General features: G+C 33.9%; 2 protein-coding genes across 2 annotated transcripts; both read left to right on the forward strand.

Annotated features, from left to right (window-relative positions):
* Positions 1–919: 919 nt before the first annotated feature.
* On the forward strand, positions 920–1,641 carry LOTGIDRAFT_163071 (hypothetical protein; the record flags this gene model as incomplete). The annotated part of the gene is made up of 2 exons (XM_009059120.1): positions 920–1,349; positions 1,520–1,641. The coding sequence occupies 2 exons, from the start codon at positions 920–922 to the stop codon at positions 1,639–1,641; spliced, it is 552 nt and encodes a 183-aa protein (XP_009057368.1).
* A 9,623-nt stretch (positions 1,642–11,264) lies between these two features.
* On the forward strand, positions 11,265–13,074 carry LOTGIDRAFT_163072 (hypothetical protein; the record flags this gene model as incomplete). Its single annotated transcript, XM_009059121.1, has 2 exons — positions 11,265–12,302; positions 12,349–13,074. 2 exons carry the CDS (start codon positions 11,265–11,267, stop codon positions 13,072–13,074), a joined length of 1,764 nt encoding a protein of 587 aa, XP_009057369.1.
* Positions 13,075–18,729: the final 5,655 nt, after the last annotated feature.

Below are 18,729 nucleotides of genomic sequence, written 5' to 3' on the forward strand. Positions count from 1 at the left end.
GACATTACATTCAACATTACCAGCTATTCTACATTGTCCCTGAGTCTGTGTCACGAAACAGTCGAGGGATTGGTTTAAATTAAATTAAAGGTGTGGTTGGTCGGTAGAAAGAACCTTATAATGTTTGCTGACACTAAAGTAGCTGTCGTACGAAAGGGACCAAAACCAGGCAAGGTCATATAAACCCACTGGCTGCTTTGATTTTTAGATAAAAAATATTTGGCAGTAAAGTAACAATTACCAGTATGAAATATTCTACCTTCAGATATACACTTCTTCACAATAATTATTTTTCGATTATTCTGATTTTCGATATGGTTTATCCTTGGGTGATTACAAACAACCATAATAAATAGAGGATAAAACACGGCCGAGGGTTTTTATGATATTTAAAATCTCGCATCACGAGGGATTTTCGGAGGGAAAGGGTTTTAAATGTCATAAAAACCCGAGGGAAAGTGTTTTATCTGGCTTATAAACCGATATTGAACCTTTATTTTAATTTTTATCGCCAAACTAAATTTTAATCCACAATGTAACCAATGTCGGATCGCGCAAACACAGCATGCACGTGCCAGTGATAAGAGTTAAACACGTGGTCTGTCAGTTGTTTTCTATACTGTACTCAGAAAAGACGCGATGGACAACGGAGACGACATTTTTCTGACACAGTCTGTATTTACGCCGGAGGAAACGGTAAAAGACGACTTTCAGTACAGATTTGGGAAGCCTTTATGTAAAAAGACATAGAAAAGAAAAAAACAGAGGTGTGTGTTCCGAAATCAACAAGATATCGGAACTCCTGGGGAGTGTCCGTCTTTTCAAGGTGGCAGGAAGAAAGAAGACTACGGCCCATGAAAGAAAACTTAGAATTTCCTGCCTCATGCTTATACACGCCATTATTAAGAATTGATAAAGAATGTTTGAATACTGCTCCTTGCGACGTGGAAGGGAACACCGAAACTTGAGATTATTTTCAAAGCCACAAATAACAGGTCCGCACGTGGATGAGAGAGGTCGACATTATCTTTTGTATAAAGAAGATGTATCCAAGACAAATCATGGAGGCCCGAAGGACCGCAAAGTACCACCAAAGGAAAATAATCAACCATCTAGTTCTGATGGAAAAGATTCGAATTACTTTTACTTTAATCCGATGATAAATTATAGTCAAAACAAATGGTTCTCTCGTCTAACAGTTGGGCATAATTCTCTACAGATGACCATAAAGAGACTGTGTAAATCGGCTGGAATTCCGGGTTCGAAAACTAACCACTCGTTAAGAGCAACGGCGGCTACAAGACTCTTCCAGGCAAATGTAGAGGAGCAACTTATTTGTGAAGTGACTGGTAGGTTCATGTATATTATATTTAAGTTGAATCTCAACAATATACAGTCCGTTATTAAAATAGAATTATCACAATTTGAAGCCAATTTCTGTATGATCTAACTCGTTAATAATTGTTTACAAGCAGATCGAAGTCGTTTTTTTTATAATTAGAACGTAATTGTATTGTAGGACATCGTAGTGAAGCTGTACGAGCTTACAAGAGATCATCTGACGATCAAAAGGAGAATGTTTCTCGGCTTCTGACTGGAGCAAAAGTTGCTCGAAAAACATATAATTTTTACTTTCATTAAAAGTATGTTTTTGTTGTTATTTGAGAGCTGTTCAAGTCAGCTTGAGCATAAGAAATCCGAAGATGTTTTAAAGTTTTTATACATAATTTCCCCGGGATTTTATACATACTATCCCCGGGATTATACATTAAATCCCGGGGAAATTATTATATAATCATCGGGAATGACATGACCATACATTTTATGAGATATAAAATCCCGCTATAACAATAGGATGACGTCACTGGAGGTTTATAAGTTCCGTCGAAATCGGTGCCTTGTAGAGTGTTAACGAGCAATTGTGTTGTTAAGCCAAAATACAAATTCCCAACATAATTTCAATTTTTTAGACCAAAAAATCGAGAAAGTCGAGCAAAAGATATTTCTTCCCAAGCAGGTCCAATTCAAACCATAAAACACAAACACACCTTAAACTTAAGGTAGAATAAATAGTAATAGAAACTGTGCAGACTAAACTAAGATTGTGTTGATTACGTGAAAATTGAGCTTTTTTTCATACCTGCCTGCGTTCAGTATGAGTGATCTGTTTCCCCAGGATTTTTTTCTACTTATGTATTATACGATCCGGATACCCAATGATGCACGTGTTCCATTCATGTGGGCGTGGTTAAATCGTAATAAAATTGCAAGATAAAAAACGATCTATGCAGCATAAGACATATCATTCTTTAAGTAGTCTGAAGTCTGAATAGTTGGTATTTATTAGTACTATCAGTACTGTGCTGCTACTTTGGAAATATAGTATCTACAGGTATAGATTATAAAGTTACATTTTTTGTCAATTCAAGCAATTTTTCGAAATTATTGTGTTCAGCAAGATAGTAAACTATGCAGAGTATAGGTTATAATGGATTTCTCTTTGGTCAGAGTATATGAGAAATTTAAATCTGCTTTTAGGTCATCTTCACAATTGTCAAGGTATTACAAACTTCGAATTATACCTTGACTCCAATAGAAACCTTTCTTGTATTACAGGACCATAGCGATTTGTGTGGATTGTACCCCAGCGAATACAGCCAATCATAGACCCCAACAAAAATCTGTTAACAATAAGCCTGTATTCGATAGTGTACGATCCAATCAAAACGCTGCATTTACAAACTTCGGTGATAAAAGAAAATTGGCTATTGCAGTCGGGGTATAAGACGAATTTCGTAATAGATGGACATTGTGAAGATGCTTCTAAATGGAAGTACATCTAACAAAAATATGCATTTTTCCATGTGTGATCCTCAAGTTTAGTGATCTTGATCAAAACCATCCTCTTTTTGGACATGCAGCATAGTACTCTGAAAGATTCCAGCTCTGATCTAATACCTATACATGTCCAGTTAAATAAGATACAACCTAATTTAACTTCTCCAATTTGATCAACAAGTGTATAATATAATGATATTCATCAGTGGAATTTACCTGCCATGACTAAAGTATAGAATCTCTATATAAGAAGATATAGCCATTAAAATTATTCATTATTGAAACGCGCTTCTAAGCATGATCCAAAATTACTTAGTAGAGTTATTGCTTAGCTTTATGGATTTATTGGATTATAGAGGGATTCTTTTCTATAGTTTTCACACCAGGTAAGTTCACCGATGAATAAAGACTCATTTTAACTGCTGCGTGCAGTTTCATAGACTCGATTATCCATGTCACAAAATTCGTCTTCTAATAAAGACTATTTTGAGCTTTACAATAATATTCCAAATTGTAATTATTATCAAAATATTTGTACATGCTACATCTTAGAGAGGATTCGATATTATATCTTGCTTTTTGTATAACAAAATATCTTTGATTCTCTGCGAAATTTCATTAATAAATGTTAATTCATGATGAACTCTTTGATAATGCCAAATATAATCAAATCCATTACAGTATAATCTGCGTACATTATTAGTAACAGCTTGTTCTGAATAGTCAGTCGCTATTTACTTTGTTTTAGTTTTCATAGAATTCAGCTTTAATATATTTACGTCATTGTATGTCTATATTAGGTAATATAATTTTCATTGGTCCACGTGACCTTTTGTTGCTCTTCGTGTTAAATCGCCATATTCGTTCAGAAGAGTCGCCTTCAACTTTCGCAGACATATTGATAATAAAATTAAGGTCTAGAGATAAAACCCTTCAGGTACCTATTATATTTTGTTTATAAATGTATTAAGCATATTATTATAGCCTAGTGTACATGTGTCAATGCGCTTTCTATGAGTATTTCCTGTTTAAAGTGTCAGAATTGTCTAGATCATAGTTTGCATTTCATAGACACAATTTTCCTGTCGGCTAAGATTTATTGTATATTTCCTAGTTATACAACGTATTTTCATAAGTCTCAATATATTGTCAGTTTCATATCTGTATTGTATTCAATATGTTAGGTAATAAGAGAATGGGAGTTAACTTGTGTGCATTGATCAGTTAAGTGTAGTCTGTAGTCTTGCTAAACGAGGTTACGTGCCTTTAGTTGATATTGATTCTTATCAGTATAACTTTTCTCTTTTCAGAATAAAATTTTATTATTTCTGTAACATAATTCTGCTTGGAATAAAAGACATTACTGGAAGTTTGTCTTATCTAGAACCTTCTTCGCCCCATAAGGATAGTCTGGAACACAAATCATTTATCTTAATTGAGTTACAATTATGGTTAAGTAATTCTGTCTCTATGTCGTGTACATATCATGAATATAATAAAAGGGGAAAGTGATTCACCTTGCATGAATCCAGATGTACATGAAAAATATTCTGAGAATTCGTCGTTAAATTTTTCACGAGAGATTGAATACATAGACATTATCAAATTAAGGAATTTACCAGTGATACCCGTGTTTATTAATTTATACCATAGACGGCAATGACAGATACTATCAAATGCTTTTGAGTAATCCAAAAAGCAGGCATACAACCTCGATTTATTCTTAAGTGTTTTAGGACTAGGTTTTGCAAAACAAATATGGCATCCGTGGTACCAAAACCTGATCTAAATCCGAAGAAGGAGTCGGGAAGAACTTTATATTTATCATTGAATAAAGATAACCTAGAGTTCCATATTGAGGTGAATAATTCATCCAAGTGACTGACGAGAGTTATTCCTCGATAATTACCCTCCATAATGGCATCATTTTTTCTGAAAGTGATACTACGTCTTAGAATTAACATAAAATTTAAGAATTTTAAACTTGGCGAATAAGAGCCAGTAGATATACCTGGTGTCATATATAACATAACAGGATCCTTATATAATCCGATAAATCCAAAAAACTTAGTAATTATCCATAAATATGCAATTAACTATTGAATAACGCTTAATGTCAAGATTAAGCGTTTTACAATAATTACTTATTTTTATGAATTTTCCTGATTTTATGCGGATTCTGTTGTAACTTTATGACACCAGGTAAGCTAACTGATAAATATAGAATAATATTGACCTTTTCCAGAACTTGAATTTTAGGTTCATTCTTAGACGTTGTATCACTTTAAATAAGGAAATAATGATACCAAAAGACCACTATGTAGGAAGTGTGTTAAAAAGTGTACATAATGTAAGGGTTAAGATACCTTTAAATTCAATGAAATATTCATTTAATAGTTCGTCGGACCCATTACTTTTATCACGTTTTAAATTACTGATTGCTCCGAAAATTTCATCTTCAGCTATCTGACAATCATATTCATCCACTATATTGTCAGGGGCGGTGATCCCGGTTTCACTGGGCGCATTTTGTTCATCTCCGACTAGGTTCCTGAATTAGTTACTAAACTCATTGAGTTAAGGATGTATGTGGTTGGTGAACTTTCTTCTTGAATCGTTTGTAAAATAGTTCCGGATCAGGATACAAACGTCTGAACTAACAAAATATTAAATCATGTCTAATCTCATATAATCTAACGATTTTCTTTACCAAAATGTATATATACCAACCCCTTAAATCTATACTTTGTCCGGCAATCTTAGATACCTAAAAAATGCAGCAGATTCCAAGAAATGGTATACAATAGACCTACCTGACCTCACTGACTATTGGTCTATCAGAAATGACCATTGCCTTTTATGTGAGAGGCTGTACTATTTTAAGACCAAAGTATATTGGAATCAGGCTGGATAAATAGATATATATCATTATAACATTTTATTTGTCAGTTCAAGCATTTTTTCGAAATTATTGTGTTCAGCAAGATAGTAAAATGTGCAAAGTCGGTTATAATGGATTTCTCTTTGGTCAGAGTATATGAGAAATTAAACTCTGCTTTTAGGTCATCTTCACAATTGTCAAGGTACGGCGTCTAGTGATTTTGATCAAAACCATCCTCTTTTTGGACACGCAGCTTAGTACTCTGAAAGATTCCAGCTCTGGTCTAAGTAGTATATGACCTTTCAGAATATGAAAGGTCCCACACCTAATTCCATCATAATATGAACAAAAAAATATATATCTAATCTACTTTTCACCATATATATGAATTCCACCAGTTTATTTATATAAAATGCAATCCTGAACAATAATCCTTTATTACATTAAAATCACTTATTAAATTTAATCCATACAAAATAGTCATTGTGTTATTTTTCAATGAACAATAATCTATTCATTCCTATGAATTGAGCAATAAAAAGGGATTGGTCTAATATTGACTATTTTGTAACAATATCATGTTTGTATAAATAGTACCGTGCTACTAAATTAACTCGTTTAGAAAAACAGGATGAGTTTAATTTTGAGAAACGAATGACACAAATTCGAAACTACAGATTATTCAGGCGACGGTTTCTTTTCAGTACTATATTCTCTAATTCCAAAAGTAGCCAGATTTATTTCAAACAACAAATCACTTATTTCCTCCGAAGCTCAGGCTCTAGGTTCTGTTGCAAAAGTAGGAATTAGTACTAGCGATTCAGTGAAAAAGTCTGACGAATTGAAAGAATTATAGCAAATAACAGGAATTGCGAAACAATTGGCCATTCTTTATTACGCGTTTATTCCAAATTCTCAAGCTAACAATTTTCGTCCTGCGAAGCGTGTCCGTATTGAAGTGTCTCTGGAAATGAAACAGAATATTATTGGAGAGTATGAAAAAGTGGCGCGCTCTTATCTATGAAAGCGGATCGTTTTTTTCCGAGGAGAGGCTCAAATTAAAATTATTTCTCCTATGATGGTAAAAATCGATTCAATATTCTTCTCACAAACCTCATTAGCTAAGCAATTTAAAGCTCGTAAAATTCTTCAATTTATCATTGTTAGAGAATATGAAGAACGTATAAAATTAGAAATTAACAACGAAAACAAAAGGTTGATGACTTGTATTAAATTAAAACATATAAAAGAAGTTATTATGTATTATCCTAAAATATTTATCTTTAAAGATAATAAAACAATACCTGGAGGTGGGGAGATTAAGAATGTTTCATCCTTTCCATCTTTTAGTTTATCCTTCTCATTACATTAAGGTTTATCAGAAGTTCAATTAAGTTAATGTCTTTAAAATGGAACTCGAAAGCAGCAGACAACAATACATGATAGACAAATAAAATGAGTTAAAAGTAAAACTAGAAAAATACAATAAATGTAGGAAAACATGGAGTAGAATTGATTCTGTTTTCAAAACAGTAAGCATAATTCTAACAGAAGAAGTTACAGTGAAAACAGCCCTAAAATAAGAAAACAAAAAATATTGAATTCTTAAATTCCTTTTTTTTTTGGAAAGATCAATAGTAAATAAGAACCTAACCGTTGAAGAACAAGAAGAACTCAATGAAATTTTAGATAAATATCATCAATTCAATAAATAAGCTTAAAAATACTTAGTTTAAAGAGTATACCCTAAAAATGTAAGTAGATTCGATGAAACATTTATAGAAAACACCCTATTTTCCAATCTTATCAAGGCTGATTCTGATAAATTTTCAACATTTAAAGGTCAAATTGAAATAGATGGAAAGATATGAGACTTCTTGGTTTCAATGCCAAAACTTTTAATAATATTTCAAGAAATATGGAAGAAAAATCCAACTGCTCTGATTTGCTATTTTACAGGAAAAATAATTTTACATAAAGACAATTTCAAAAGTAATAAAAATATCAAATGTTGGTAGATAGAGGAACTCTACTACTTAAAAAGATAAATGAACAAAAATTGTTACATACCAACAGATGGAACTATTTTATCAAATGTGTAAATCATGTATTGAATTTAAAAATTTCATCAACCATTTTCTATAATTAAATAGAAATCGAGTAATGACAACTGCTAGAATTCATGAATTCAATACGACATGTGATACTTCATTTCAAATTTGTAATCCCAAAAGTAGACATTTATATCTCAGAGATGTATACGAGAAATTAGATTGGGTTTTTTACTTACATAACTCACATTTCTGTCTTCTACGAAGAAATAGAAAAAGTTTAGGTATTAAACAAATAGAAGATAATTATGAACAAGTATGACAAACGTGTAGAGACGGTAATGCGGTTGAACAAGTCTCACCTAAAATTAAACATGTTTTTAAGTATGAGTGATGATGCTTTGTTCGCTTGGGATTGTGAAACATATACAGAAAGTGAAACGCGCAAAGCAATTCATTATTCCTGTAATTCCGTTTATCAATTTAGAAAAATCTAAGAAAAAAGTTAGAGAGAATTCCAGATCTAAATCCTATTCCAGAAAATTTTTATAATCAACTAATGAATATAGTAGAAATATTTGTGGGTGAAAAGTATATCGGTCAAATTTTTCAATATTTAGGTCAATATGACAGAAAAAAGATTAACATTGATTTCTCATAACGGTAGTGGTTTTGATAACTGGGTCGTACTTAAAAACGCAAAGAAGCTATCACATTGTCCACTACTAACACAGAGAGGTATTCTGTCTTTACCTTTGTCTGATGAAGATTTACAGATAAAATGGAAAAGACAAAAAGGAATAACAACCAGCAATAAAAATTACTTAGAATGTATTAATTTCACATGTTCAACATGAAAAATCCAGTTTGGCGGCATGGGGGAATTTATAAAATGTACCAATGAATTTGAGAAAGATCATGGATGTAGACATTGCTAAACACCGATAGAAGAATGAATTTTATTAGTGTATTCTGACACTATAGTGGGTAAAATCTTTAACCATTTTGAGATTTTAGTTCTGTGAATTTTTTAAACAGTTTGAATTTAAGCGTTCTGTTAAATCTTTCTATTACTACAGCTTTTCCCTCGTTATAAGTACTGTAAATTTCAAACCCAAGTGATTTTACATTTCTGTTATAAAACTTTGTTCCTGCATCAACCCATAATTTCTATGGTTTTCTGCCAGATTGTTTCATAATCAAAACATGTTTTACTGATAATCCTGATTTGTTTTTCAAATGAATAACCCAGTCATATCTGGTATATAAATCTATAACTGTTCAACATTATTTATATCTTCTTTCAAAAGGCATATTAATTAAATCAGCTGACCATATTTTTTAACTTTTAAATCATGTTTGTTTTTTTCTAAATTCTTTATGAATTTCATCTGCTAATACCATACCCAATTTCATCTTTGCTTTTAACAGTTTTATAATCGGCGCTCTTTGCATTTTCTCTTTGAACGTTGGGTTAAGAATATTTTGATGTTCGATTACCATTTGTTTGTCTGCTTCGTGTCTGAACTATATGTCTTTATTTCTGTATAAAATATCATGTTTAAGTGGGTTTATCGTTTTCGTCTAATCGTAGATCTAACCTCATACCTGGACCAGTGTAATTATGACCTGGAATACATTGCCCATGGAAACCCAGGAAGAGAACCTAATGACTTTTGTATATCTGAACCAAATTAAATTTAGGAATTTGTGCAATTATCATAGACATTTTTATCCTATAACTTTTCTTTGTTTTTCTAAAGCTCGATTTTCTATTCTCCTGTTCCATAGTTCTCTTATTTGTTGTAATTCTTTAAACTCGTTAGACTTTTTCACAACATCGTTTATTCGAACTCATGCTTTTGCAACAGAACCTAGAGCTTGAGCTTCAGAAGAAAGAAGTGATTTGTTGTTTGAAACAAAACTGGCTACTTTTGGAATTAGAGAAGATAATGCTGAAAAGAAACCGTCGCCTGAGTTTTGAATTTGTGTTGTTCGTGCTTTGAAATCAAACTCATCTTATTTTTAATTAAGTTATTTTAATGGAGAATATAGGATTCTAATTAAGCGGTTCAGCAACGGTGTTTTTGCACTACTCTCTACAATCCAGATATTGTTTCAATTATAGTCAATTCTATGAATAGACCCATCCCTTTTTATTACTCAATTCAAAGAAATGAGACGAGATGAATAGACAATTATTCATTGACCTATTTAAAGTCCTTTCGTAGAAGTGTGAATTAGGTTTGAGTTTTCCGATTTGATAATGTAATAAATGATTATATTGTTCATTATCTGAAAAAAAACCGCATAGGTATGTTTGTAGGTGTAGATTTGACTTTTCCGATTGGATTGCATTTTAATGCGTTCAATCGGAAAAGTCATATACTACTGTCATTCTCAGATTTGATCATTGCCTTCAAGACTGGGTGGTTTCGTTTACATGTTTGACTGACCAGAATGAATAATGAAGCAGGCCCTTAAATCAGGCTAATTATATTTATTCTTACTTTCAGTTTCAATGAATTTGACAGAAGAAATTTTGTTGATCTTACTGGTGGTGGGTGTTTTATTTATTATAATATGTTTGGCTTTATGCATTGGAAAAACATGTTATTTATATTATATGCCAAAGGTAAATACTTTGAACCTTCTTCCTTATTGTACACTGCATGGTCTTTCGTTACATGTCTCGAACGACTCTGACTCTTCTTAGTACGGAATTGGGTGGTATACGGATGTGATATTGTCATTGGGTGATATACGGATGTGATATCGTCATTGGGTGCTATATAAGTGTGATATCGTCCAGGTGATATACGGGTATGATATCGCCATGGGTGATATACGGATGTGATATCGTCATTGGGTGCTATATAAGTGTGATATCGTCCAGGTGATATACGGGTATGATATCGTCATTGAGTGATATACGGATGTGATATCGTCATTTGTTGATGTACGGGTGTAATATCGTCATTTGGTATTATACGAATGTGATAATATAGTCACTATGTAGGCGTATATCACATCTGAGGAACTGAGACAGAACCTGACAAGTAGGACATAAAACTTTACTCATTAAATCGACCCAGAACAACTGACTCACACCTCGATCATTCCACGATTAATTTGATTTCATATGAACTTTTTGTTTTTGTATCCGAGCTAACTTTTTACAGTTGCATGATTTCTTTCAGCCTTCAGAACTGATAGAAAGTTTATGGCTAGGATAATATATTGTGGGCATAACCACCCCTAAGTCCAAGTAATCTGTAAGGAAGTTGGTGCATAACAATCACCTCTTTCTTAAGGTAAAAATGATCTAATATAGCTCCTATTTTATTTTCAGGACACCAGCGTCATGTATTTAGGAGTAGGTACACTTCGTCGGGTGACTCTCTCATTACTACGTCATAATAAACCTCTACAATATCAAAATCAAGCTTGACAGTAATTTAAACCATGAATTTAAATCCGGGGACGAACTAGCCATGACTACAGCTTCTGACATCAAGGCTGTCCATGATCAACTTCGTAAACGACTTTGCGTTGTTTTTAAACAAGACCCGAATAAGATTGAACTGTTTTCAAACATTGGTCAGGACATCTTTACAGCCAACTCCGTGCGCCAAATCCTCGACGCCATATTCAGGGTGTGTCGCCATGCTAGGGAAATCATCAGGGGGTGGAAAGTTGAGGCCGAAACTTTTACTGGCACCGTTCCTGAGGATGGAACCGGGTACATCAATTTTACAGTAAAAGATGATCTAAATCAGATGAGCATCACGTGGGACCACCAGAAATTTGCTCCGGTATTTTTGGATACAGTCAGCCTAATGTTACAAGCTTTACGTGATGAACGAAGACAGCCAACACCGACAGAGTACCTTGCTATCCATTTGGCTTATAACTGCATTGCTAATGGTAAACAATTAACATCAAAATCAAGACCTCTAGGATCATCAGGACCTCACACCCAGACATACATTGCACTTACAGATCCCGGTGATGGTCACGTTCTCGGTACGACACGATTTAACGACTGGATGACAGGAGCTATAGTACATGTTGAATATTTAGAAAGGCCTGGCAATCTTCCTAGACTAAAAATAGAGACATACCGTGTCCCATCTCTGCCGGAATTTTCACGCGTCCGACTCCATGTGGGTTCAGCCGCACCAATTACCTTCTTTGTCGGCAGACACGTGAAAGACTCTGGGGACTTTGATGACGATTTCTTGAAAGTCGTTCATATGACATCTGCTACGGCCTCGGCAGCTTTTGGTCAGGGCAGTGCAGAATGTAAGATTGCCATGGAAGGATTGAAAACTTCAGAAGCTGTTCGATACATGAGAGCTTTAAGATGTCAAGTTCTCAGAAACCGACTGTCCCAATTTCTGTCGGCAGCTTGTAACCTTAACCAAACTGTCATAGATGATTATGAAAAGGAAACCCCGGTCGAATTGACGGGGCGAATAGACATTGCTCTCCGGGCCATAGAAATTACATGTATTGGTGGATTTGACAAGGTTACGTGGGATGGACTCCTACCCGTCAAAATGCATCATGCATCAGCTCACCTTTGAAGAAGCCCTGTCCATCGTCCATGCTGCTCATTTAAGAGGGTTGGTCACTTACTTCTCGACTGGGTTCAAATTTGATGATATCAAGCATGCTGTTTATTCAGGAACTGATGGAATAGGTATTGGTGGAGCTCAAGTTTTAAGATTTATGGATAAAGAAACTCGTATGCATGGACCTTACATGGAAGAAAATATCCCGCGAATCCTCAGTGAACGAGACGCTGCTGCCGATTCCATCAGAGGTCAAGGGGTACATCTTTTGGCTAGAATGGACACAATGTTTTTTGAGGGCTCTTTAACTCACGAAGAGGATGCTCAGCGAGAGAAACTATACACGGCTCTTCAGAATATTGACGAACCAGCTATACAAGAAGTAATCAAACAGTCAGAACGAATCGTGAATCTTCCGGTTGAAAATTCATTATCGATAATTGGCTCAGCTGAACGTTTGGTTGCGACAGAATTGCCGCTATTACGTTCGACAACCACCGAAGATGAAAGGTCTGAGTGGTCTTCCTTTGTGGACCGTCTCAGAAGTCATTTGGATCGAGGTCTGGAATCTACCATCGAGGAAGAGTATGACGGCGAACCCTGGTTAACTTTCAGAAAGAAATACCGCGAGAGATTACAATCCAAAAATATCATCACCCGTCAGGGATCATTTACATATAGTTTTAAAACCTTCGGAGGTTATGGAACAAATCCTGGAAAACTATGAGGTTTTTCCGAATTTATTTGTTTATTCTATCTGTGATAATTGTGAACATCATTCTCTTAGTCTGAATGATCAAAACTGGGCGTTAAAGAAATTTTGAAAATCGAGCCATCTTTTAATAGTTCTAACCAAACAATGATTATTCCCTCTTTTAACATCATTAGCAATCAAAGAATGGCTTTCAAATCTTTACGAAAAAACTAATATATCTGTGTACAAAAGATTTTGTTATTTTGTTATTGTAAAAATGGCGCTTATTTCCCTTTTATATTTTTAAAAACACGATAATGGATATACAACTCTTTTCTTTAATGTTTGCTACGTTTCAATTCACATACAGGAATTCATAATAGTGTTTTTATTCATTTAATGTTTTAACTACTTCTAAGTGTCACTTAAAGACTTTTGCATGTTATAATAAGGTATTTTAGACATTTATGAGGTTTTATAGCACTATGAGGTTTTAGAACTTTATGAGGTTATTAAGCAATTATTGCAGATGTTCTAGAACTTAATGGCATACATGTAATATAGCAATATAAATCTCAAGTAATTTTTTTAAAGATATCAAACACCATGAGGCTAGTTGAGGTTTTATACCTTTCTTAGGTTTTATAACTTTCTGAGGTTTTATAACTTTCTTAGGTTTTATAACTTTCTTAGGTTTTATACCTTTCTGTGGATTTATAACTTTCTGTGGTTTTATTACTTTCTGAGGTTTTATAACTTTCTGAGGTTTTACAACTTTCTGAAGTTTTATATATCTCGATAGTCTTCATCCACAATGAGCTGGAATAGCATTTTCTCACAAATTTCAATCGCATACCAAAATTTCTTAGGGTCCATAGAAATGAAATATTTGTGATTTTGGTAAAAAAAAAATAATTACTTTACGATCTCGGAAATTTTCCATATCACCCATATTTCGGATTGAACATTTCTTTCTGTAAAATCATATTTGTAAATGATAATTTATCATTATCAACAATTCTTTCAATTCATACGAAAAATAACAGGCGAAATGTGAGTTTATGAACATTGTGGTTTGGCAGTAGGTTTGTATTTTATCATGAATTTTTGTTATAATGTAATATATATATTTAATTTGAATCAATCTAAATAAATCATATTAAAATTTTGACTGCAGATATCAACTTCCAATAACAATCTAAAACCCAAAGACAAACAATCTTCTTACCACAAAAGAACTATGGTTATGAACTGGAGTTTTGAGTTTTTCTGCACTTATACAGGGCTTATAATCAGTGGTGATTCTACAGGGCCCCATTGGCAATTGGACAACATAATGCAAAGTGCAATGAGTGGAATATTTCCCAAAACAGTGGCATTGGCCTACTATTTTAATAATTCACTGTCAGGGGAAATCATGGGGCCTCGGTTTCTTGTCCCATCCCGACGACTATGACGGCCTCTCCGCCTTAACGTTAATTGTTCAAGCGATCTGTATTACTGACAGGGGCTTAATACAATTCGAAGGTAAATTTTGGTAAACGAACACACTTAAAGGCTAGTCCTGCTACAAAGTATGACGTCACAATCATAATTGCCATTCAAACCATACAATGACTGTCATGGTGCGTCTCTTTGGTCTATTGAAAAGAAATCGTAATTTACCTGGGTTAGCCGGGGCCTTGGAGTATAAATGAAGACGAGGTTTTCCAGACACAGAATTAAAACAAATATAAAGATTGTCTCTGTACATAACGTTCTGGATGAACCAATCTAAACTTGCCACACTAGAATCTTGAATATGTAAGGCACAGCCTGAAATTGAAATGAAAATGGAGTTTTACGTCCTACTTTTCTACACATGATAGGTATAATGAAGACTGTCATACGGTCTCTGTACCGCCTTCACAATGGTCAAGCTATTATGAACTTCATCTGATACCTTTGACTGTAATAATCTTTCTTGTGTCATGGAAATTCGTAAATGCAGAGATTTGGTTGGATTGTACAAAGCGAATACAACCAATCAGAGTCCTTGACAGAAAGTCGTTCTGTTAATCCAAGAATAATTGCTACTTTAGTCAAGGTATAGGACTAAATTGATAATAGTCAATTTCCCGAATTTCTAACCTAGTTTTGAGACTTTTGCCCGAAAACTCGCGGTTGCCCCCTCTGCCCCCTTACTTTGGCTCCGCCATTGACACAGCTTGTAAATCAAATAATTAGAAGACAAAACCCCTTCAAGACGAAAAATACTTTTAATAACTAATTGATAATAAAAACAACTTTATTTTGGCAACCAAAAGACAAAAGTCTAATTTTCAATAGGTCTATGAGAGCAGGATTAAAAGTTAAGATTGACGTTTTTGTAAACGATTACGGAAATATTACGTTATGTTAACAAACACAATGAAATGAATAGGTGTACCAAACATTGTGTCAGATAGTGTATTATGTCGATGAATAGGCTTAGATATGATTTATTTATAGATATCATGTCGCTGGAATCCGATTTATAATCATTCCCCAATAATATAAGGGTCTGATATAGAGTCAACAAGTTTGAGACAGACTGGTGATTCAGACTAACAAGCCTTTCCCTTCGTCAATAATAACTATCAAAAAATGAAATGAAATGAATGGAGTTTTACGTCCTACTCTTCTGCAATAATAACTATCAGAAATGCAGTGTACAATGAGGGAAAGTGACATTAGCCTGCTAATTTTCGATTTCCAACTGTCGGTGGATCTTTCACGTGCACAGCCTGTAGCACGCGGATCTCGGTTGATTGTTCCATCCGAACGACAAGATGTTTTCCATGTCAGTTTCTCTTACCTATAGGGGGGAGAGGGCCACCATAGCAAAGTGTTATAATCGTTGCCGTAAATTATCAAAGCACACACAGCTGGTGTTATAAAAACCAGCTTCGGAAAATCGTACCCAATCCCTGGACTTCATACACAGATTGGATATCGGCACGTTCATGGCCAAACATAAAATATCGCTTTTTTGAGTAGCCCCGATCCGATTTTAGATAGCTTTTTTTTAAAAAATAAAGCAAAATTTGACGCACCTTTTGTATGATTCAAAGCTGAAAGATTTATGAGTCCATCAAGACATTACCCATGTAATGATGATTATGATTATGTGATTATGATCATGATAATCGTACCGTTGCTTAAGGATTATGGACATTACCAGATATTCTACAATGTCCCTGTTCCTGTGCCACGAAACAGTCGAAGGGTAGGTTTAAATTAAGGTGTTGGTGGTCGATAGGAGGAGCCTTGTATTGTTAGCTGACATTGAAGTAGTACAAAATGGATCAAAATTAGGTATCTTGTCAATTAAAATTAATGAAGTAGTAAATGTACACTGAATATTTATTTACAAATTTATACAATCCATCAAAATTCAATAGAAAAAATTCCAAACATTTTATATGATAATAATGAATATAAGTAGTACAGAAACTGAAAGCACTTCAATTCACATATAGGAATCCATAATAGTGTTTTTATTCATTTAATGTTTTAACTACTTCTAAATGTCTATAGACTATATTGTGAGGTTATAATAATGTATTTTAGACATTTATGAGGTTTTATAGCACTATGAGGAGTTAGAAATTTATGAGGTTATTAAGCAATTATTGCAGAGGTTCTAGAACTTAATGGCATACAAGTAATATAGCAATATAAATCTCAAGATTTTTTTTTAAGATATCAAACACTATGAGGCTAGTTGAAGCTTTATAACTCTCTGTGGTTTTATATCGGCCATATTTCGAATTGTGGACAGGTAAAATCCGAAAGTAGAGTAATATGACAGCCTCCTTGTCGCTAATATTCCATAATTTGTCATTGTTATCAAGAAACGGGCGCTACATTACAGGCTTTGTTTGTCCACCATAGCAAAGTACTATAAGCGTTGTAGTAAATTATCAGAGATGTATAAGGCACACACAGTGGGCGTTATAAAAAACCAGCTTCAGAAAATTTTAAAAAGCATTTAAGCACAACAAATTTCTAGGACTTCATACACAGATGAGATATCGGCATGTTCGGGGCCAAACATAAAATGTCACTTTTATGAGTAGCCCCGATTCATTTTGGATAACTTTTTTTAAACATGCTTGACAAAAGCAAAATTTGACGGCACCTTTTTGTATCTATTCTAAGCTGGAACATTTATGAGTCCACCAAGACATTACCAGATATTCTACATTGTCCCTGAGCCTGTGTCACGAATCAATCGAGGGATTGGTTTAAATTAAGTTGGTCGGTAGGCGGAACCTTGTACTGTAAGCTGACATTGTAGTACGAAAGGGACCAAAACCAGGGATCTTGTCAATTTAAAAGAGGCAAGGTAATATACGCCCACTGGCAGCTTTGATTTAAATAAAAATATTTGGCAGAACGGTAACAATTACCAGTATGAAATATTCAACCTTCAGACATACACTTCTTTTGAACTTTTTAGGGTGATACTGAACAATGTTACCAAAATTCATCAAAATCTGTCAAGAATAGATTTTCAATAGGGTTCATCCGTGGGTGATTACAAACAACCATAATAAGTTTCGTCGAAATCAGTGCCTTGTAGAGTGTTAACGAGCAATTGTGGACGGACGGACATGGATGACGACAATATACGCCCATTTCATGTGGGCGTATAATTAATGTAGTATTATTGTACACTGAATATTTATTTACAAATTAATACAATCCATCAAAAATTTCAAACATGCACATTCTAGATGATGATAATGAATATAAGTAGTACAGAAACTGAAAGCACTTCAAAAACAGGAATACAACAAAGTTCTAATCAGTGCCATCTTCAAAGTGATCAAGGTATAACAAACTTCGCCATTTACCTTGACTACAATAGCCACCTTTCTTGTCTTACGGAATGCAGCAATTTGATTGGATTGTACGCCAGCTAATATAGCCAATCAGAGATATCGACAGAACGGTTGTAAAAAATACAGCTCTGATTAGCTGTATTCCCTTGGGTTCTATCCAATCAAATCACTCCATTTACCAACTTCCGTGAAGCAAGAAATGTGGCTTTTGCAGTCAAGCTATAAAGCAAACGTCAATACCTTGACATTGTGAAGATGAATAAGTACATGATGAGCACTAATCCATTTAAACTTACAATACAATGTTTAATAATTTTAAGTAGCTTCATATAGTTGAAAACATTCGCTTTGTAATATCTTCTACATTGATCTATGCCAGTCCATTTTAACTTAAGGTAGAATTGATAGTAATAAAAATTATACAAACTAAAATTAGACTGTGTTGACTACGTGGAAATTGAGCGTTTTTTATGTTTGACTGCGTTCCATATGAAAGGTATATACTATTAATGTATGTTTCCCCAGGAATTTCTTGTACTTATGCATAACATGATCCGGATCCCTTATGATTCACGTGAACGATTCATGTCGGGGTTGTAATTATAATAAAATTGCAAGATATAAAACATCTATGCAGCTAAAGGTATATCATTAAGTAGTCTGAAGTCTGAATAGTTGGTATTTATTAGTACTATCAGTACTGTGCTGCTACTTTGGAATTATAGTATCTAGAGGTATAGGAAATATTATTTTGACACTTTTAGCTTTTATTTTGAGCGTTTCTAAATGATTTATATTATAAAGTTACATTTTTTTCGTC

The sequence above is a fragment of the Lottia gigantea genome (assembly GCF_000327385.1).
Source record: "Lottia gigantea unplaced genomic scaffold LOTGIsca_37, whole genome shotgun sequence".
NCBI classification, from domain to species: Eukaryota; Metazoa; Mollusca; class Gastropoda; family Lottiidae; genus Lottia; species Lottia gigantea.